Genomic DNA, 24,326 nt, shown 5'->3' with positions numbered 1-24,326 from the left:
ATGGTTTCATCGATATATTCATCGTTCACGTCTGCTGTCGCAACACTAAACGTGAAAGGCTGTCTTTAACCTACTGGATATGCCCCTGTGGTGGGGAAGTATCCCTCGAGAGACTATGCAAGCTCTTCTAAGGGCATGGCAATTACTTGCTTCAGATCTCCTGGTACAAAAATGTCTCCAATTCCAACCACATCTTCGATTTTACTAACACAGTAAGGGAAAGTTTGCGAAGTTATCATTCTCTACTCGTCGTTTCCATAAAGGTAACTTTATTTTTAAATACCTCCAGGAAATTTTCCACTTCGAAAATTTTGACTCCACCACTCTGCATCTGTCGATTGAGATGATTGAGAGCATCGAAAATATCTGCCATGTACGCTAAAGTGAGAATGAACTCAGAATTTTTGAAGAATCTGCGTGACAATGTCCGTACTCTCGCAAAAACAGGGCTAATTCCATACGCATGGCAAAAACACGATTCAGCACCTTTCCCCTGGATAACCACCGAACGTTAGAATGGTACAGATGTACCTCGAATTCCGTGCCCATTTCCTTACACAGCTCTTTGAAGATGCGGTGCTTTAAAGCACTATTTCGCACGAAGGTCACATATTCAACGACAACTTTTAATACTTGTGCTACTTTTGGAGGCAAGGTTTTTGTTGCCAACGCATGCCTGTGCAGAATACAATGCGTAACAATGATGTGTGGTGCATCGGATTTCACCAGCGCTCCAAAACCAGAGTGTCGTCCAAGCATGGCTGGAGCTCCGTCCGAACAAACTACAGAAACCATATTCCATGAAAGATTGTTGCCTTTCAAGAAGTCATCCCCAAGTTTCTTCACATCGACTGCCTTGGTTGTTGTTGTAAGAGACTTACAAAATAGAAAATATTCCTTTATCACGTCTTCTTTCATATAGCGCACAAATACGACAAGCTGGCTTAGATTGGAAACGTCTGTGGTCTCATCGAGTTGAAGGCTGAATTTTGCAGGGCTTGAAATCAGATCTGCAACTACTTGAGCTAAGATGTCATTGCTCATGTCGTTTATTCTGCTGCTGATAGTGTCATTTGAAAGAGGAATTTGAGAGAACTTATCTTCAGCCGCTTTTCCCAGCATTACATTGGCCATCTTCAACGCGGCTGGTTTTACCAGTGTTTCACCAATGGTGTGTGGTTTGCCCTGCTTTGCGATGAGGTAGGCAACTTCGTACGATGATGTGAGGATTGGTTTGTGTATGGATACAAAGCCGGGAACAGGCAGAGTAGCTTTTTCATCAAGTTCGGCTCTCTTCACCTTGAATTCAGCAAGTGTTGTCTTCTTGTATTTCCCATCTCCATGCAGCTTTAGGAAGTGTTCCTTCAGTTTTGCAGGTGCTATACTAGAATTGCTCAACTTGGCAACTTAATATTTGTTGCTATATTCCTAGGAACAATTTCAAAAATGGCGCACTTGACATTTTTAATGTTGAGTCATGACATTTTTTCCTTTTTTTTATCCATAATTCTTTTTTATTTTATACAATATATATATTTTTGTAAAAATAAAAAGGGGATTTATGTACAAATTTTGAGACTCGTAAATCCATTTTTAATTCAAAAAATATCATTTCGATATGAGGGAGGCTTCATCAAATTTCTTTTTTTTAAACAATATTTAAAATGGTATCTTCTGTAATTACAGTCTAGCTAGTCAGTGGACACGGGGGCTTGCCGAACCCCTGAGAGTGTCTCACCGAACCCCCGGAGTTCGATCGAACCCAGGTAAAGAACCACTGTACTAGAGTTTCTTATTTCCCGAGAAACAAATCTTTAAATTACAGGATCCTAGGAAATAATGGAATTCCCTTATTAAAAGAAAAATACTGTGAAATTTAAGAATTTCTTTTTATATTTTGAAGAAGAAATAATATATTCAAATCTGGTCTTAAATAATTCTATTAGCTATATAAGTATTAAACTGGATTTTTAAATTGAAAATACACGTTTATTGCATGAAAATGATAATTAATATTTTATTCCAAGTATTTACCATCGCTATCTTTACAGTTTCTTCATCTTTTTTGACAATTTGTGGATACCACACGGATTTTTTTTTAGGTAAACCTGCTATCTAGATACTTTCACAGATCTTCGTAAGAAGTGAAGTGCTGCTGAGCAAGTGAGTGTCCCATCAATAAATCGATAAAAAAAGGTAGTAATCAAACGTTTCAATCATTTCCTTGACCAATTTTTGCTGTGTGAGATGGTGCATTATCATGACACAAAATGACATTGTGTTGCCTTTTTTATATATACATATATTCCTGTCGTATTTCACGTATGGAGACGACTGTTTGGGTCACATTCAATAGAACAGCGAGTTCTTGTTGACTTTAATTGTCTTCCTCACCATAAGTTTTAACAAGCATTTGATGCTATTTCTGAGCAGTTTTCTTCAAATGGGAACATACATCAATGCTATCCACATTGGTTTTCAGGCATAAAATTCGACATTTTCAGCACAACAAAAACTGTACTGTTGTATGGAACTTGTACTGTAGAGAATTTAAAATCTTCTTTGGCAGAAGTCAGAACAAAGGAAATGATGTAATGACCTTGTTTGACGGCAACTACATTGATTGCTATTGCCATCTATTGTTAAATTCGTTTTCATATTTACAAACCTTGTATATTCTCAATGATCATATTTTTCATTTTGTTATTATGACTAATAATGGATGGGTTATTATATAGAGTCCTGGATCCAACGTTTTTGAATTCCGTAACCCGATCTGGCACGCTAGAAACAGCTTTAATAGTAAGTGATAAAAGAGCTAATTATTGGTGGAACTGGGTTGTATAATTCTAAAATGCAGAACCCGACCTGCGAGCTAATAGTCAACTCAGTTAGTATATATAACTATAATAACTAAATGAAGCTTATAATATGAAATCAATAAATGGGGGATATATCGTACATGAAAAATCCCAATACATCGCATCCCGGGAAATAAGGTACCGGGACAAAAACTTGCTTTTAATATAACAGATGTACTTTGTAAAAAGTACATGCATTTTGTCAAATATTGGTATTTATAACGTGTACATAGATGTAGATAAAAGAACAGATTATTGTTTATTAAATAATAGATCCTGCATTTTAACATGAAATATGTTATTTAAAAAAAAAAATCAATGAATAGACGATAGGAAATTGCATGCAAAAGTTGTAAAAAATGAAATTTTTTATAAATTTTGTAGCATATACAAATGCATTTCCTATATATAGTCCAATATGTATCAACCAAATACCTACATAATGAAAGCATTCATTTACAATTTTTATGTATTAAATAATTGAATTTAAATTATATTTTGAAGAAATAATCAACATATATAAGAATGTTCTCATAACATATACAAATAGGGGAGACAAGACACATTTGCAATACTTTTTGTTTTGTGCTCAATTACTCAAAGTTGGTAAACTCACCAAATTTCAACATAGCAAACCCTTATATGTCTGTTATAGTTTGAATATGTTTAAAAGTTATACCATTCAACGGGGTTTCCACAAATTGCATTTAAATGCCAAGCCAGGGAACGTTGCAACAGTTAAAAATATCAAAATTGACTTAGAATTAAAAATAAAATAAAAATGGATATATATTATTTTTTTAATGAGTAAATAACTAGACTTTTCATGATTAAATTTCAATGGATGTACTTAAGCAGAAATAGTAAGATTTAAGTTATTGATAACTGATCATGATTATAAATCGGAGAAATTCACTCTAAAAAACTCTTCAGGAGTCTGTGGTGGCTTAATGTGAAGTTTAATTACATTTAATATATTAATAGAGCAAAATCTTTCTGTATCTATGTTTGTATTGATGTATCTATACTATAAGTAAAACATTATTGAGTGTTGATATTTGATTTAAGAAATAACAATACAATTAAGCGTGGGTGTCATATTAAAAAATACATGTATACAGGTAGAACTTTAAAGAGCGCTTCCTGATATTTATCATTAGTTATGAAAATTGGGTGTGTTTTTTTAGCTCGCCCATTTTTTTGTGGAATTGGCAAACTGAACAGTAAATTTTCTTATCTTGAGCTGTTGCTACTATAATTTAATTTCTGATGAGTAAACCTTCTTTTCTACTGCATTCACAGCCTTATTGAACATTTATGTGTATTCATAAAAGACGGAGAATAACCTTACGAATTTGTAGCAGAGTTATAATTGTAGGTCCTTACTTGACTCAAAGTTGAATTAAGGATCTACTCCGGAGTAATTTTTGACTATGTCCTTGTTTATTTCAATTTCTTGACGTCACAGTTGCTTGTAGCTGATCAAATGAAACGTCATGCCAACTAAGATGCTCTACTCCAAAATAATAATCCAATTGTCTGGGCTAATATTGTTTCTTTTTTGTAACATACGATTTTCATTACTAATATGATGTACATAAGGGATATTATATACAGGAAGAACTGTATAATTATGTTCTTTGATGTAGTATAAATAAATTATGAGTCATAATAACAGTATAACTTTTTAAGAATTGTATAAAATATGAAACACTGGTTTGTAGAAATCAATAAAATCATGGAACAATGTAGCTCAATGGACAACGCGTAAGGAGAAATTATTCTCTTGCACTCAGTGTGTTATAGCCTACCCCCTGACAACTATAATCTAAATTTTATGACTGTAGCTTTTTGATGTTTGAGAAAAAGGGATTGCTCCAGGGGGCCGCAGAATTTTTTTAATGGAACTCAACAGTTACATAAGTTCGCAATTGGGCTACAGCTTTCCTTGTGTTGCAAGGGTCCCGTTTTACAACTCTCCCTTGTCTCCCCTACATGGAGCACCTTGGAACCTGTATGTGTACGTCAAAACACAAAATGATTTATTGTTTTGCATTTCGTATAAATTCATTCTTTGAATATGTTTTTTTTTTTTGAGTGAATAAGTAACTGTTACTTGATTCTATATATTTTTTGTTGTTGTGAGTCTCTACTTCGAAGGGATTATTTTGTGTAATAAATATATTCATTACACATCATCCAATTATTTAAAAGATATTCTGAGTTTTTATTAAAATTTTTATTTTATTTTATTTTTTGACCCCAAATTGTATTTTTTTATAATCCTGCAATAACCCTGTTGGTAAATGCGAGCAAATATTACTATCATGTTGCATCAGCAAAATTATCAAAAAATATTTTCTTCATTCCATAAATAGCCCTTATAAAACGTTTTTCAACTGATAATATTATTTTCAAGACTAAAATAAATAAATACATGGTCTTGCGGATAAATTGGGACTAATTTTAACTGCATTCACATCAATAAAGAGAGCATGTATATACCATTTTAATGTACACTTCGAGAGGTTATGTTATTATCTCTTGATTGAGTCCGTTTTAATTGTGATCAGACAATAAGTCAGGATGGAGCAGCGAAAAAGGTCAACAATTGTTCAACTCGCTTACGCGGGGAACGATGAAGGAAATACTGGACCGTGGACCGGACGTACAACAGACAAAATCATAAGTGGCTGTTCCATGAGAAGTCCGCCGTTCCTCACATCTTCAAAACCAAGTTTCCGGCATCTATTATGACCTTGGGCGTCTTAGGGAGCAACGGATCAGCGATGACCCCATTCTTTTTTAACTCAAAGGAACGGATCGGGTCAGATTGATACTATGAGGTTTTGAAGACTATCGTCATTCCCTGGATGATCAAGGAGGCCAATGGGACCCAGTTCTTTTTTGAGCGACTTTGCTCTTACACACACAGCCAAGAAGACTCAGGACCTTCTTAACAGCAATAAAATCCCTTTTTGGAGCCACAAAACCTGGCCCAAACTCTCCTGTTATGAATCCCTTGGCCTTTTACTTCTACGAGAAGTTAAAGAGAAAAGTGTGTGCTACCAGCTACAACAGCATCAGGGACCTGAAGGCTTCCATTCCCAAGCACTGAGAGGCTATTGATCCCGCAGAAGTTGCAAGTGTGACAGGCCTTCAGGCCAAGAATCAAGAGAATGGTTCCCAGAAATGGAGGTCACATTGAATAACATTATTGTCAATGAAATAAAGAATAAATTGAATCATTACACTTTTTTTTCTACTTTCAACCTTTATTGATCTAGAAGCAGTTAAACTCAGTCCAATTTATAAGCTAGACCCTGTAAATTCTACAGCTTTTAAGGGATAACGAGGCATTGAAAGAATGAAAAATTCTAAAGAATCCCGCATTTAGTTTTAAAAATGTTATTAAAAATTATGAAGGGCTCCTAAATTTTATTTTCTAATTCCCAAAGAGTCTTATGTCATTCAAAATTTTTTTCATTAATAAAACAAAATTCAAAATTAAAACAAAAATTTCAAAAAAATAAATAAATAAAATGGCTCCACACATTTATCTTTATCATACGCTAAAACCGTTCCTAGTATTTACAACAATAACCCAGACTTTGTGTTGTTCAAAAACCAGACAATAACATTCAAAAATGGATTCTGAGATCAAGGTAAATCTTGATATCTAAACCAATAATGATTAAACTTTAATTTCGGGCACCATAAATCATTGACTTGGGAGTGACTCAATGATATTTGACTAACCTTAATCACGTCATTTGACTCAAATCACAATTTGCAAGTCCAAACCAATTTTGTGATTATAAATGCCTGTAGGAATATACAATATAGGTATATACATATTTATTACAGACAATTGAAACCCCCTCACTTCCTTGCCATTTTTGAAGAATCAATTGCCTCTCTAACCTTGAGTCATTATATTTATTGTTTAAAAGGACGTCTCGATAAATATACAATCTACTTATATAATAAACAAATACGAAAAGACATGAATTAAAAGTAACCTTCATTGGTTGATTGCTTAGAAACCATTTCAAGTGGTTGAATGTTTCGGGTTATTGACCATCGCTTTGTGGTGCTGAAATGAAGGACCGATAATATTAAGGTCAACTATGAATAATGTGTCGTCAATCATGAATGAAACTGTAATTATTCATGATTAGTCCATTGAGAACACAATTCCCAGTTAGATTTTTTGAAAATCTTTTTTTTATTAGCTAAGTGTCGTATTTTATTATACTGAATGAATAATAATTAAATTTATAATCTTGAATTAATTATTCTTAATTAAGTCTAAAATGTCTTGAGAAAGAAGCACATTACAAGTCGTTTGTAGTAGATTCATTTATTATTCTACAAGTAGTATATCGTATGCTCCTAAAAGTTATTTTCAGCTAATGAGCTAGAGTTGTAAAAAAATATGACACAACTCGTAAATATAATAAAAAATGAACATGGTAACCCTGATAATTAAAGAGTGATTGAGTGGAGAACAGCTTAGCTGTCATTACATTTTATTAAATTAGCTAGAAGCTGCTATAAAAAGAAAATAAATAAACAAAAATCCCACTCCGTATCTAGCGAGAATTAAAGGCAGGAAATACTCGGACGTCGATCCTCAATTCTACTTTAAGTACAACAAGGACTTACTTTTTATAAATCCACAACAAATCATCACTGCTACTCACCATCATTTGTGAGCAGACACATTTTATTCTGAGATGATCCCTCATCAAGAATTAAAGAATAATAACTTGAGATAATTTTTCGACAAGTTTCCTCATAATTCAACAATTTTTTCACCTCCTATAACGTACTTTTTAAAGTACATTTTATAAGTAGCAAAGTATTACTGATGAATTTAAATTCTGTTTAAGAATTGAGATTTGGTTGTGAGCTTCAATACATTTGATATCACTACTAATTTCTACTGAACTCAAGGTAATCCTCAAGATTCAAATCAATAAGTGAAAAGTTATGGACTTCAAATGGTCTCAAAATATACTAAGGATCCGAACTGGAATGGATAAAAATCTTTAATGACTTGCAATATGAGTACTTCCCCTCACCTCAACTCTGCTCTACCTATAGTAAGCTTTCACTAATGCCATTCATTGCATCATAATTGAAAGCAAGGTTGTCTTTGGGGCTCATATTTTTATTATGAACAAATTTCCAATAAATATTAATGTAACCTCATCAAATGAGTATTCACAAAAAATAAAAAAATACTTCATTTAAAAAGAAAACATTGTTTTTTTAATTAAATCAAATTTATTGGTATTGAAAATCCGCATGAAATGGTTAAATTATTACGATTAATTTTGTGTTGGATCGATTAAGGAGGAGAAAAGTAAATAAATTAATTTCCCAAAAAAAAAAATTGATAGGGTAAATCCGTCACTGAAAACAAGTTGTTTTATCACTTGATATTCAACTTTAAAGCGTGAACTTTTAATCATAGAACATTTTATATTTATATACAAATAATGAAGATATTTTGGTATTATCCAACAAATGACTATCTATTAAATCAAAAATTGAACTTTCGTCATCAAATTAATTCTCTTTAAGAAATGAAGTAATAAAAACGATTCATTATATCCAAGGAGGGAAGCTTCATTTGACTCTCAATATATACGAATAATAAGTGTTCTATTTTTTCCCTCACAAAAATATTTAGTTATTCTGTTGTGTATGAGGCGATTTTGTATGTATTCTTTTGTTTTAATATTCTTTACTGTGCAGTATGTCGTCCTTGATTCCAATAATTTGAGATAGTTACATCTTGAAAGGTCCTTTCAAGGGTATATCAGTTTAATTAGTTATAATTTTTGGTAAAAATCTACTTTTATTCAACTACAAGAGGTTGTGTACTCAACAGGGGCGTCAATAGAGGGGGATAGTACATATCATAGGCTATGGCTTCAGATTTGAAATAGAAAAAGAGTTTGAACATATGTTGAATAGGGTTTATTACATATTAAAATAGTTCTATCAAATTCAAATTCCATAACAATTTTCTTTACTGAATCAGTTTTTGAGTAAAAAGTCATGATTTTTTTCAATTTTTCTATAATTCATAGCAATTAAAAATTTGTAAATTTCGTCTTTTATTAAACAAACACATTGTGTTTTTGATTGAATAAACATTATTTAAAATTTCTCCTGCACACCCTCCCATACCCACCAAAGAAAGATCCTTCTCATAGCCTTGACTATCTTCCTAGGTCTAAAAACCTTACTTCTACCAGTACTCTAGTCTAAATTTGAGTTATTTATTTATGAACTCGTACTCAGAACAATAGAGACTCAGACTTGCAGTCATTTGGACATAGAACTGCCTTTGGATAGCAGTAATTTGGAGTATATTGACTAGAAACCCAAGTGAACCAAATTCTTTATCAGACAACATAAATATTTTATTTGTAGGAATATAACTACAATTTGATCTATAGGTTCGTTCTTAAATAAATCTGTACATATATTTTTGTACAAAGGGGCCTCAAAGTTCACTTTGTTTTCTTTATGCTCTACAAGAGCTTAAAAATGATAAAGTCATTAATTCAAAGAATGACGAACTATTGAAGTGGAATTAGCTATTTGTTTGTCATCGATGTTTGGTCCTACAACTGTCATTTAGCCAGAGAGTAGTATATACTCTCTAACCCTTCAACGGTACTTTATTGTAAATTTAGTGATGCCTCGTAGCTAAGGGGTTTGGGGTATTGCTCCTCTGGACATATAAATTAAGGAACAGGCAACAAAATCAAAATGGAGAGCGAATCATATTTTACGATACCTGTGATGGAATTGGTAATCATCCAAAACGTCGTGGGCATCTGTTCTACAGTCATAGAATACTTACACAAGTCGGAATGGATCAACCAAGTAACTACATAAAAAGTAATTGTATTTGGATAACTAATAGTTTGATTAAGAATCCTGACGCGATCATCTATACAGACGGGTCGAAAGACGAATACGGAAACACTGGGGCTGGATGAGCCATCACCAAAGGTGAGGCATCAATTTTACATTCAATGGCTTCATTGAATAAAGAGGCTTCTGTGTTTCAAGCAGAGATTTTTGCCATAACACAAGGTGTAGAAGCTCTTCTCAAGTACGAAAAAACACTGAACAGTGTAATAATTAGATCGGATTCCCAATCAGCAATTGCTGCAATCTTTAATCCACTTAAGACCGGTAAAGAAATATTTTAAAATGTAAAGAAACCATCATCAAAGGAATGAGTAAGAAAAGTATACATATAGTGCACAGGACATTCTGATATTACAGGAAATGAATTTGCAGACCATCTTGCGAAGAGGGGTACTGAGAGTCAAAACCAATTTACTATTGGTACGCCTCCAAGCTACATAAAGAAGGTAATTCATGACTTCTTCTATCAATATTGGTGTATATAAAAAAGATCAAAGTATGAAACATATATATACTATGCTTAATAAGCCGATGTCGAAGTGATTCAAGATCTGAAGAGAAAGATTGAGCCTCATTGTGCAAGCCTATAGTGGAGATGACCCTTTTCTAGTCCTCCTAAGCAAGTGGAAAGATATAAACTCAACGTGCAATGTCTTTATGGAAGAACTGCAAAGTGCAGACCATCTCATCAATAAATTCTCCACCCTATCTTACAAGAGACAACAAGCAATGAATGAGGTAATCGAAGACTTCCGTATTTTAAAATTTATGAAAAGTAAAAAAATATTGTTGAACAAAATTAAATGTATGCTTTAGAATCTGCTGCAGTAGCACAAATACCCTGTTCTGTGGTCGTGTTTGTTGCCTTATATTTGTAAAATTTTATTTCTTGTATGTATGGCAAGCAGTAATAAATATTTAACTAACAACAGCAATACAATCCTCCTAGTATTTTATAAACATATTTCTGATAATAATAGGCTTTGTATTCAAATTTCTAGGATAAGTTGAGGTACTCCCATATGTTAACGTTATTTTAAAAACTTCATTTGATTTATGAGAAAGTTAATAAACAACCCAATTTAGCCCATTTCAACCATAAAATATATTTAATTATAATTCTTTCATTGTGACAATGAATTTTTGAGACTTTAAATGTGATTTATAGTGTCTTTTGTTGGCTGAAATTGACGATACTTATTCGTCGAGACTTTCAAATGTAATCCGGACTTAACTTTGAGAAAAATCATTCTACCTGCCTTATTGACGAGCCACATATGAATGCTGAAGAATATAGTTATATTCTGAGCAAATGATTATTAATTTTCACATTTTTTAAGGCATAGACTCGAACTTGGAACCATACGAACTTGTTCTTCACTCTCAAGAGGAACTTCATTACGCAAACAATATTACTCTTAGAACGGTGTTACCTCAATTACAAGAAAGTTTACAGCGTATATATATGGCTGGTTTTCTCTTAATCAATTTTCTGAACTTTGAATGGTTGCATTATAATTATCTCTTGTTAATCTATGAACAATTCTCAACATCTGTTGATTAATAGTTTCATAGTTAAGAAGAATTGGTCTAATGGTTCTGGACCCTTTTCCGTTTCTTTTCGACAGAAAGGTTGCGAGATACAATAAAGGGACGGAATTGAGTGGGATTCGATCACAGCATTGCAACTTACCTTTAATTAATTCCTTATATCAAGAATTTTAACAGATTATTCCATGTCAGTTCTATTAGGTTCATGACTATTTCATCATGTCTTTTAAAGAGGAGACCAATGGATCAGTTACTCTCTCATGACGTAGATAATATGTACTTACAATACTATATAAAGTGTAATCATTTCAATCAATTTATTTGTACAAATTATACTATATATATGTCTTTATGAGAATCCTGAAAAATATATAAATATATAAAACGACAGACTCATTTCCCTAACTTTTTAAAGGAATAAGTAAATACCTACTTTAATAACTAATTCACGGAATAAATTCATCGATAAAACGAATTTTTACTTTCCAGTGTCGTAATCCTTCTTATAGTTATATGTATGTATTTAATCAATAATGACTTGAGTATAATTTGAAAGTAGGCTAGCTCTGGGGCTCCCTTCTTCTTAATTGGTCTGGGACAAGACGGGGAGGGGAACTGATGAAAGGGATAATTTCCTAATGGATCATTAGATGATAATGATTTTTTCTTTCACCCTCTTCATTCCATGTACTTACATACATATAATTGGTCAAAAAACCGATAGAGTCATCAATTTCATCCATCCCCTATTATTTGACAAATTTCCATTTCAAATAATGAAAAATTTCCTATTCTTCCCAAGACTTTCTATTTAAAAAAATAATTTTGTTTTTATCGATTAACAAAATATTTTGTAATATATTTCGGAGGAGTCGATTATAATTCGAACAGGCTTGACAAAGTCAAGAGTAGTATTTTGTCGAGTTGAATTGAACCAAATCAATAAATTAGAAAAGTAAAAAAGAAAGAAACAAGAAAAATGGGTCCCATCGAACACTTACCCATTTTCTTAACTGTGAGACTTGATCCCCCAAGTGTATGTGGGGAAAAAAAAAAAAAACACAAGCCAAATCAGAGGTGTTCTATAAGGGCCACCATGCACTTATGTATTTTATGGAGCCATTTAATACATACAAAATCTCCATTTTCTTGTTTTTGATTCAAAACTTGTGCTGTTTGATATCAAATTAAAGCTCTTGACCTAACTAATCAAATAAACCTTTACAAAATGTAATAATAATATCAATATATACTATATCCGATCAAAAAGTCTTAACTTACGAATATGATGAATCTTTTTTTATATAATTTCGTATATATGGGTATTTTTCTCCATCATTTTCTACTATTTGCAAGACATTTTGATATTATTATTTTTTCTAAAATTCATAATTAATAGAAGATAGATATTTAAAAAAAAAAGTGTTAGATCTTACTCTAATTCATAAAGGACAGGAAGGGATAAATGTTTGAAGTTAGTGCTCTGGTCGAAAGAGGACCTTATAAATCTTAGTGAAAAAGTGAATTTTCAATAACATGCATGAAATAAAATGGCGAAATTCTCCATTAACCCATCAAAGTAAAAGGCAGTTAGATAATAATCGGTGATCAATCAAAGTTAACAATTCATACATATACATATTTACCACCCTAAAAGAAAAGATTGAATCATTTGAGTGTTTAAATTGTCGTTAAAAATTGAAAGCTCATAATTGACACATTTAGCTGGCGTCTTCATTATTTTTGATATTAATACTCGACTCAAGAAAAGCCTTAGAAATCAAATCAACAGTTATGTACTTGAAATGAGTTTAAAAGACACTAGAGACTCAAACTGGACTTGATAGAAATATATAGGAACTTGGATTTGATATATGAGTACTTCCTCTTACCTCTGACGTTATCAAATGAATCATAATTGGAGAAAATGCCATTTTTGGGGCTCACAGTTGATACTTTTACTAATTAAAATGAACAAATTGTCATTGAATAGTAATGCCATTTCATCAAAAGGCTTTCAGAATAAAAAAAAATCATTAGAGCTGTATTGAAGTCTACTTGATAAGCAATGAAAATAATTATACTTAAATTAAGTCAAAGTAATAGGTACTAATTATCAGTATGAAAGGGGTAGGGTGTTACAATTTATTTTGTTTCAGATCAATTTAAGACCAACAAAAGTAGAATAATTTGAAAAATATCTTATCCCCGAAATGTAATGGTCCTGTATTAGCTCACCTATGTATATTAATATTGTGTCGGTCCTGTATTAGCTACACTATGTATATTAATATTGTGTCCTTATATATTCAATCCAGTCTAGTCTTAGGACCGGTCCTTAACTGTCAGTTCTTGGAATTTTTCATAAAAATATCCATGATTTATTGAGCCAAATAAGATATATTAAATATGTATTGCAATTAATACACATATTTTGCAAAAAAGATTATATTTTCATCATAGTAAAATATAATACGAACACCCTTTTATTGTCCTTTGGTTTCTGACATATTAAATGGTTCACTATTTTGCTTATTAGTTATTAATGAAAAAGGGGTTTGTTGTTATAAAATTGGATTGTTCAGGACTATAAAATCGCAACATCAACTGACGTCATATTAAAACGATCTATTGGGAAGTGATAAATAGTAAAGTTACTCCCATTTTGATATCCAAATATACGACATTAGCACATCATTTTTCTTTATAAAAACTTGATGGTCTAGGCTCCCAAGATGGCCGATATTAAGAATGCTGATGTAATATGAAAACGATCTGTATATTGAAAAAAAAAAACTATTATCTCATTAAAAAAAATAGGATAAATTGTCTTTAAAGAATTTGACCCTTGAAAACCCAGACATGACAGAAGACAAAAATTACATTAAATCTTAGACATGGACTTATATTTATCAATAAAATCAAAACATATAAGTACTTCAAACATATTTTGTCCTCTGTATACTCTACGAACGTCAGTTTCAAAATAATCAGTTCAAAAGTTATAGGATGTCTCAAAATATTGGTGGATAAGAAGTTTTTTTTTACTACACATTGACTATGGAGAAGAAAAAAGTAAATCAATCAAATATGTAATTGAAGTATCCATGGGATAAATGACAATATCTTGACAAAGTGGATCCGTTATATTCCTTCCCGAGACGGAGTTGGATGCACGGATATCAACGTGATCCCTTTTATTAATTATTTATATGAATGATCTGAGGCGTGAGGGAGTTGAATGTACCGTACGTCTCTTCCTCCTTTTCTTATTTCTCATCAACAGCTATTTGAATGATTTTCTTTTCGGTATCTAGCTACTCATTAGGCTATTTAGTGAGGCATTTGTTATTTTATTCAATTAAAAACACTGTCCCATAATATGAATCTGTCAATTATTTGGTTCATATTATCAGACAGGGATTATTTCGCAAATAATATGACACAAATCCAGCAAATAAATGAAATACTAATGTCAAAACTCCTATTGAACTCGAGCATGCAAATTTTGTTCTAATTTAACCAAATGGAGAGGAAATATCTTCATATTATCACACAGCATAAAAAATAGAAGTGTTGAATTTTAACTAACAATAATTAGAACCTCGAACTTTAGACTTTTCTTTCTCAAAAACTATACGATCAATTGATTCGATTTTTTAGAGGATTATTTAAAAATGTGCGATGATTACATAACAATCTCTTTTGATATTCTTGGTTGAAGTACAAAAGAATTGTGACGACAATTTGAAATGTCCGACGATGCGTAACTTACCCTATTTCATATTTGATTAAGTAGCTCTACTAGGAACTTTAAACAATCATGTTTAAATGTTTTTCTCTCAATAATTTCATCAAATGTGAGAATGTTTTTCCTCTAAGATAAATATCTTTTTTATTTACCTACATATCATATTTTTTACAACTCTAGTTATGAACTTGACATTGATACGGATTTCCTTTTTGTAGATAGAGAATAACTTTTCTTTGACCTTATGCAACTGAGCGTTAATTAATTCAAGGTACATACAATATAATATAAGAATTCATAATTAATTAGTATCATTTACAACAACAAAAAAAAAGTTAAAAAAAAATGGTTCCACTTAAAGAATTTGTAGTTTAGTATTTTCTTCAGTGTCTATTACACTATTTATGACATTTTTAAATAATTATGCTGCATAGGAATTAAACAAAGTACATAAATGAGATTAGTTTCAAGCACAAATGGAATTTGTAAGGTTTCCCAATACTGCATCAGCAAATCAAATAAGAATTATTAAAGAACAGAGCGCTGTTCAAATGACTATGTATTTATTTAGTTGTCAACTCTGTATTTTCTACGTCTCTTGTTTGTTATAAGTGTACGTTATAATAAGTACACCTTAGTCCTCACATTAAAAGAAAGAAGAATCCAAGAAACAATTTTTAAGAAAATTAGTTGATTAAATTGAATAAATATCGATTAAAAATTAAAATATAAATCCTACACAAGGCCTGACTTAAAAAATATAATTAGATTCAATGTTTCAGGAGCATATTGAAAAGTATTTACTAAAAAAAGTATACTCAAAGACATGAGAAGAACTTTTATACATAATGTGATGTATAATGACCCAGATCATTAAGTTAAAGGCTAAGTCCCATATTAAGGATCAATACTAGAGCACTATCGAAAATATACTAGTAATGCAGGGCTCGCAAAATCATTAATCCAACATCTCTGAGCTATTATTTACTTTTTCCCTCGGTTGTCTAAAAATATACCCAACATCTTGGTTGGCTAAGAAAAAATGAGTCAGTTCCTTTCGGCCGACCAAAACCTGATAAGTGCCTGCCTGAAGTGTTCACAAGGGATTTTGAAACTTTGTGAGGCTTTTAATGGACAAATACCTCAATTCAACCAAATAACTATTTGTACAAAAGTTTTTGATTAAGTAGTAGTTCTTTCTTAATATTCAGAAATTGAAAGCAATTGCATTTGTCCCTTTGCCTTTTTTGAGCCCAAGTTTGACCTGGTTGGTCTATTTATTGAAGTTTCCAGAACTTTATTTTATTTTTTAAATTGTCATTATTAATATCATAGCCCCACATAATCGGTTATAAGCGTTGTCTTGCAGAAAAATAATACAACTCCCAGAATCATAATATTATTTTATATTAGTACCCGTATTATAGATCTTATTTCGAATTATTTTATTAATACATTCCAAGACAAACTCGATAATCCTCTTCATAATTCCCCTTTTTAATTCATATTTAATATATGTGTGGCGATAACATCAAAGAAGGTTTTTTTTTATTTTTTTTATATGAAAAAGAAAAAAAACGCAATATAAGTTTTTTAATTCAATGAAAAACCAAAGATGTATTTTTAAAGTGTCAAATACAATATAAAACCACTGAAAAACTGTCCAACAAGTTATTAATATGAATGATATTTATTTAAATTTTTACATCAACATGTTACATACAAATTTAGTTATTTGATCGTCTGATATTTAAACTATAAAGCAAATTTTGATGTTATCAATATAATCAATTTCAGTTGGTGAGGCAAATTCTTAACTCACTAATCCCTTTTTCTTTTCTTTATTCTCGCAACGTTAATAATTATACACTCTTCTTTAAAATAATTTTCCTTTCATGACGTCTCAGTATTTTTCACCATCAGTGTTACCAAATAACCGATTTTTATCAGGTTCCGTTAAGCTTAAAAACCGCGGCTCCGAAGGAGTTTATTACTTTTTTGAATTTATATAAATTATAGTACTCATATCAACGGATACGTTTATTATACTGTCGTAATATGGAGAAAAAGTATCCCAGCTTGCTTTTATGTTATCGCCACACATATGTACATTTTCCCTTTATCGTTTTTTCGGATTTTTAAGTTGCATTATCTAATCTACAAACCAGACCTTCAAAAAAACTTTGGGACAGGGGGAATCGATCGTGTTTGATCAAATAAATCAGGCAATTTTGGAAACAAAATTGCCATCCAGAGCCATGGATTCTGGCCTGATCAGAATTAAACATAGCCTTAAGTACGTAACTCAGAATTCTAAACAACTTTTATTCATGTCTAAAGTCTGTATTTGTCTCTGTTTGTGAAATAAATACCCTGTTTATGAGTTTTTATAAGTGGACTATGCACGTACAATATAATAAATTTATATAAGAGTAGATATACATATATATTTTACTCACAAAGAGGGCATTGTGAAATTTTATGTGATTGAAAATTAATGATTAAGAGTCTTTTTAATAAATATAGTACAACGGTGTGTTTTTAATCTGGCCCGATAATTTGTTATCCGTAATATAACGAAGGAGTTTTCTTTTCCTTAGTAGTTGTCATTATTATTTAATTCTGAGTAGTGAACATTCTTTCCTAAATAGATTCAATTATATTCAAAACCTGATTGAACATTTGTGTGTACCCATAGAAGACGGAGCATAACCCCAAGGATTTGTTGCAGAGTTATAATTGTAAGGCCTTATTGGACTCTGAGTAGAATTAAGGATCAATATTGGAGTAATTCTAGCAAATGTCCTTGTTAATATCCTTCCTCTCTTATCACAGCTTATTGCAACTAATCTAATGAAACGTCATGAGTATTATTCTCTCTCTCCTTCAAAACATTCTTCAAATTGTCAGGGATTCCATCCTGATTTTCAGTTTCTTTTTTTAAACATGTCCATTCTACACTGGATTTTCATCTTGCGGATAGTTTTTGCACATAGACGAAAATTTTTTTTCGATTATTTTACTCATCATCTGAGAAATATACAATAGTATATTGTTGGTATATTATGTTATGAGGTAAGTAGTGAGTACATGGCCTTAAGAAAGTAACGGTACACACCTATGTAGTATGAAAAAAAAACACTAAAAAATTCCCAAAAACATTACATGTATTTTTTTTCTCACTTAGAAGTACATTTTAAATCATAATTAATATTTTTAGGTCTTATTATTTAAAAAAAAAAAATATTTCTTTTCTGTAATTATTATCATCTTTAAATACTTACAAAGTCCGATTGATTATATTTATTAACATATATATATATATTTTTAGGGGGGGGCATAGTTTTTGGAATTTTTTTGGAAATTTTTTCAATGATTATATTTTTGGAAACAAAGTTTCAGAATATTAAATTATTTGACAAAGAAATTTATATATAAAAATAATTTTTTGAAGAAAAATTCAAAAATCTATAGCTGTCCACAAATAACTAAATGTTTTAAAAAATTAAGTTAAACTTAAAATTTACTTAATATTCTAGTAAAAAAAGTTTCTTAATTTGGGAACGGTGGATCTACAACCCCCCTAGCACACCCTTGCAGACGCCCCTTGGGTATGTCATGTCGGCTTACATATTATCTTATGTATATCAAGGATTCCCTTTATTTAATATTGATTAAGAAGTTTTTAACCAACAAAAGCCTCACCAACGATAATAAAATCAATAATAAGAAATGCCCTCTATTTTAACTTAAGAAGATAAAAAAACCACAAGAAATAACCACACTGATTAGTTAAAATTAAATTTCTTGAATAAACAAGACAAAATATTTATGTACATAAAATATTGATTTATTTAGTTAAGTTTTTTTTTTGTCAAGAGGAGCAACATGTGGTTTTTAATTTTAAATGATATATAAATACAACTTAAATTGATCAAAGTGAGAAATATAAAGTAATTCTATCGATGATTGATGGTGCTTTTATATTTCATGTATGCATACTGTTGTTCAATGACTCAGACCCCTTAGTGGACAAAAAAAATCTTGTAGCTAATTAAATTTGTACAAAAATTAATTATTTGTCGTTGTTTCGCGATTTGGCTTTAGCTTTATTCTTGGGGTAGAATAGGTCTTTCGACAACATTTAAATATGATAATTCAAAAATATGTTTATTTTTATTTTTTATGGACTTTATTTCACAAAAACATATATCATCGAACATACATGACATCATAAAGAAATAAATTAAAAGGGAATGTGAAAATTAAAATCATAAATAAACATTCTAGTTTAAAATTATCTCCCTTCATCCTTTTGTACTCTTCATTCTATTCTTTTCAAACATAAAACATAAAAAAAAACAATTTTCCTACAAAATATGCAAACATTGAGAGATCTAAAAGAAACCCGCATTGATATAAATGACTTTCTATAATTAAAAATACACATACAACCGAGTAACATACACAAACCAATCACTGCTAAAAAAAATCAGATTTAATGAACGTTCATAATAATAAAAGACCACAAAAATGTTGCTAATCTCATTCTTTACTTTTCCAGAATCTTTCTATTATAGTTTATAATAATATCGAACCGACAAGGAAGGAAAATATCGAACCAAATTCGAGGCAAATTCCCAATCCAAGGAATTTCCCCTATGAATACACAAGGAAAAAGTGTCATTAATTGCTGCAGATTCATAATTACCTTCCTATTTTCCCCGAATCGTAGTGCATTGCCAGAAAGACGACTTACTTAAAGAGCTTTATAACTTATAAATGTATAATTTACTGCACGGATTTCCTTTGTTTTTCTTTCAACTTTTTTCAACTTTTTCCTGTTCAGTTTTTTTGAAACTAACATAAAGCATGAATGGGGCCCGCTAACTTGAAGAGTATTTTATGTAGAGGTTTCATTACTCCTCTCACAAATATTGCAAATGTCGGAGCATCCAAGCTATAGAGAAAGAATAACAATTGTGCAAAGCATTATTTTGAGTATTTTTGGAACCAAATCTTTAACTGATATTAACCTCCTTGACTTTCTACTCTAATTTAGGTCAAGGGGAAGGACAATGCATTTTCCATGCTCAAAGAAGACTTTGTAATGACAGGCGCAGAGGCAAACTATTCTGAATGACGTTGTGGATACTAATAGAAAGGGTTATTCTTCTTAATGTTCGCAGCCCCAGAAAAAAGGAGTAAACGCCGCTGTGACTTTATTTCTTAAACAATATTAAAATTTTCGGCATAAAAAAAACAGACAAGATCTTTTATGAGAGACTTATGTTTTAGCTTGATCAAAGCCTTGGTTTGGGTGAGCGTTTTCTCCCTGTTTGACAAGATTAGAATCTGTTTCTTTCGACTTACATAGCTGTAATACCGGAAATCTTCGTTGATGACACGATGGACAATTGAACGGGACGTTAAGCAGTCGCATTCATCGATTGGCCGGCATTCTTCTCATTATATTTGTTTATTTTACTAGACAAAGCAGGACTTCAGAAGATTATGGCCAACTTTCAAGTCACAAGAATTCCGGAAAATCATCATCATTGGGTGGTTACAATCCCAACAGACACTTTTCCTGATTTTTTGGACGAATCGCGTGGTGCACCCGACAGCTTTAGCCAAAAACACGTTGTCTATTTTACCATTCAAATTGTACAAAATGGTCAAAAGTGGATATCGTTTAAGCAACTGACGTGGTAGGGGGACAATCGTACCGGACTTAATCTCCATTAGTGTGTGTATTTGTATTAAAACCGGTTTTTATGGTGAAGGGATGAGACAAGAGAAAATTGCTAACGTTTAAAATAACTACCCTTTATATTCTATGTTCTAATACAAACCATAATCTGTGCAGGGTATCTGCAGCCCCTAAAAAAAATTGATATTTTTTTAGGATTAAAAAAAAGAAAGATCATTGGATAAAATTATGATGTGGAAAAAAACCTAGACCCACTAAAAAAATATAATGCTGCAGACACCTCTATTTGGGCTATTTAACTATGGGACTCTAATTCTGAACATCCCCGAAACAAGAATTTCATAAGTAAAGCGTCCCACTCATCCTTATCTATTGCGTTTAATGATAAATTGAGTCTACTGTGAGATAGTGGCAAGAAACTAAGAGAATACAACAACTAATGAAAGTAAGGAAAAGGAGAGAAAAGGTGATTCAAAGGCCTCAAAGTGGAATAACTAAGGTTTAATTATCATATTTTTGTTGCAAAATTTTTTATTCTCCAGTTTGTATCTGTATATAGCTGTAGTTATTTACATTTGTCGTGAGACTATTAAAATAGTGATATGTCGCTCTATTTACAAATCAAACCAATTACAACTTCTCTTTAGATTTGATGAGTATTTGAGCTTGATGTATCTCCGATTTCTCAAATACATCCGTCCACTTTGAACCTTGACAACATATAATCAATGATTTTCCCCAATAGAATCGATAATCCTGAAAAAAATCCCATTCTCCCTTAAAATGATTTGAAACATCCTGTCCAATGTCAAACCTTTGGTAAATCCAAAGTACCCACATAATTCTTATCTCCAATCTACTTTTACTTCCCCTCTCCAAGATTTTGGAGTCACATATTCTTTGGTATTGTGGTTTATGTGCAGGAATCAGTGTTCTGAGTTTTCTTCCAAATAACCACATTGCACGTGACATACAACCCCACTTTAGTGCATTTCTCTACTCGAGTATTGCCGAATCAAATTGGTATTTTTAATATATCCAGTATTTTTTTATGAGGTCTTTCATTAATTTAACAACTACTTCAGAATCTTTGTTACTTTGGGGGAGTGTGAACTTGATTTTTCATGGTGAATTTTAATCTGATTATAGAATTTATCAAATACTGCAGATTTGTATTGAGGTCCTCAATCGGCACTCAAACGATTTGGAATTCCAGATATCATCATGTGACCTCTTAACTCATCTATCACATTTTTTCCATAAGAAGCATTGTGAAATCACATCTCAATAGTTTGAACATGTTTGTTTTCTGCAAGATGAGAAAGCCATTGTCCTGTGGCTTAGGGATGCTCATTTCTTAGTCGAGGAGTGTGAGTACTTGGGCTCGGAAAAAATGTGACTCGAATAAAGCACTTTAATAATAAAGGAAACTATAAATATATTCTGGCAAAAAAGAAATTCAAATTATTTCGAATTGCCTTCAACAACGTTTGAGAAGGGCTGAGAGAAAATAAGAGATACTATAAGAGAAAATAGATTACTACCCTTTTGATGTACTGTATCCAATTAAAGATAGAAACAAAAGTAGTAAAGGCACAATTAGACTTAAAATGGTATATTGCAAAATAATTGTTGGCATTTAGGTACGTTCTTGCAATTTTCTCATGATTAAAAACAAATCTGCGTTATAGTAAATCTATTTTGTATACAAGTGTTTAGAAGAAAAATAACCTTGACCTACAAAGGAGAAAAAGAAAAACCAACTAATGGTTATATTAGCATGTGGTCCATTGAAATCTCTACACTTACAAAACAAAACATACCTGAGGTCGCTAGCTTAGGTACAAGTCGAGAAAATGACAATATAACGTGTTTGACAAATTTCCATTCGCGCACTCCAAGAAGCCGGGCGGGCGTAACCAGGACCACCGTTTATGCTGTCAACTATCAGTAAGTCGAACGTTGGAGAGGAAGAAGGGGTCTCAAAAAGGCCAAACTGGATCCGGAGGCTACACCTTTTAGGTGCATGTCGAGGGGAAGGTCTACAGTGTTCGTCATCCAAACACCAAGACCAAAGTCACTGTCAGCCAGTACTGGGATACTATGGCGTAGGAATACATATACTGCGGGTGCCAAGCCTTCTTCCACCGCCTGAAAACCATCATTGCCACTAAGGGCTCCTACATTAATTATTAAGAGAGCTCAGACACACATCTATTTATAGATTTAATTAAATTCTATTGTTAATGAATAAATAATGTCTTTTTAAAGTTTCAAATTCAAAGTGTTCAGATTTAAATGGAACACTTGGTATCTTTGTATTAATTCGTGTTATAGTTGATTTCTACCCTGTTCGGTCTTGAGGAATTTTTTAGACTGATGTTTCGTTCATGTCTGCAGTCTCACGTCAGGGGATCGAAATTTAATCGTTTTGAAATAGTAGAGCGATTTTTGCACCACTCTCTTCATACGCAAATGAAACATTTTCAACTTCATATGACGTCATCGTATTCATGGTCTCAATTAGGAGGCCTCCATAAAATTGGTTGATTCATCAAATTATGAGACTAATTAAATAAATCCTAAGTACTCTGACTATGTATGCAGGAATGGATCGAACTCTTGGTTTGAGATATCCAAGATCTACCATTATCCATTCAAATAATAGAATTCAAAGATTTCTTTATTTGTGTTGGCTTTCAATTTTCAATGCCTAGACCAGTCTGAGAATATTTTTAATTTTGTAGATTAAGCTATTTGCGGTCCAACTTGGATCTGGAACAGTCTCGTAGTAAAAATCAGTTTTGATTTTCCCAAAAAATAATTAACTTTTTAAAAGTTAAATACGCGCTTTGATCCATTGTTTGGACCAAAATATCGATCCATACGCCAGATCGGTACTGAAAAAATCCCTTCAGACCGAACAGGAGAAAAAAAAAAGATATCGGACTGTGTCTTAACACTAGTATTTTTGTCAAATCCACTCGTTATGATGTCGAATTACATAATATCATAGTCTTCATGACTTTTGCTTAAAGAAAAAAAATTAAGGAAGGGAAATTTATTGCTGTCCATATGCACATTTCAAAGTCAAAGAAATAATAAATTTATTAGCAATTACAAGAATCAACACCTTGTGGTTTTGGCATGGAGTCATTTATGATTTACAAGGTTGTCTCAATACTACTTTATATGTTTGATACTTAAGACATTTGTCATGAAATGTAATCGCTTTGATACGTGAGTACGAATCATTCTGGAAGCTAAACATTATTTTGCAAATGGAAATTATTTATGTATTATTTTATGAGTATTCATGCTTGGCTCCATGATAATAACTTGATTTGTTTTTGCACGTTGTAGAGTCATGATTGAAGGGGATTGTGCAAATTCATACATAAATCAAGGACTGTTTGCGAGTAAATGATGTTTGATCTGATTATTTTCCTATAAAAAGATTGTTGACTACACCCTACATATTTTCTATAGT

The 24,326-nt window shown here is 31.7% G+C and overlaps 1 protein-coding gene across 1 annotated transcript; it reads right to left on the bottom strand.

The window, feature by feature from the left end:
- Positions 1 to 378: 378 nt before the first annotated feature.
- On the bottom strand, positions 379 to 1,134 carry LOC121132212 (protein FAM200C-like). The gene has a single exon (XM_040727605.2). The coding sequence runs from the start codon at positions 1,132 to 1,134 to the stop codon at positions 379 to 381; it is 756 nt and encodes a 251-aa protein (XP_040583539.2).
- Between the last annotated feature and the right edge of the window lie 23,192 nt (positions 1,135 to 24,326).

This window comes from Lepeophtheirus salmonis, chromosome 2, assembly GCF_016086655.4.
Source record: "Lepeophtheirus salmonis chromosome 2, UVic_Lsal_1.4, whole genome shotgun sequence".
Classification (NCBI taxonomy): domain Eukaryota; kingdom Metazoa; phylum Arthropoda; class Copepoda; order Siphonostomatoida; family Caligidae; genus Lepeophtheirus; species Lepeophtheirus salmonis.
The sequence above is the reverse complement of the archived record's forward strand: the minus strand, read 5'-3'. Positions and strand labels throughout refer to the sequence as shown.

Excerpts from the sequence above, each read along its gene's own strand:
- LOC121132212 (XM_040727605.2), bottom strand. The coding sequence starts at position 1,134 with ATGGCCAATGTAATGCTGGGAAAAGCGGCTGAAGATAAGTTCTCTCAA.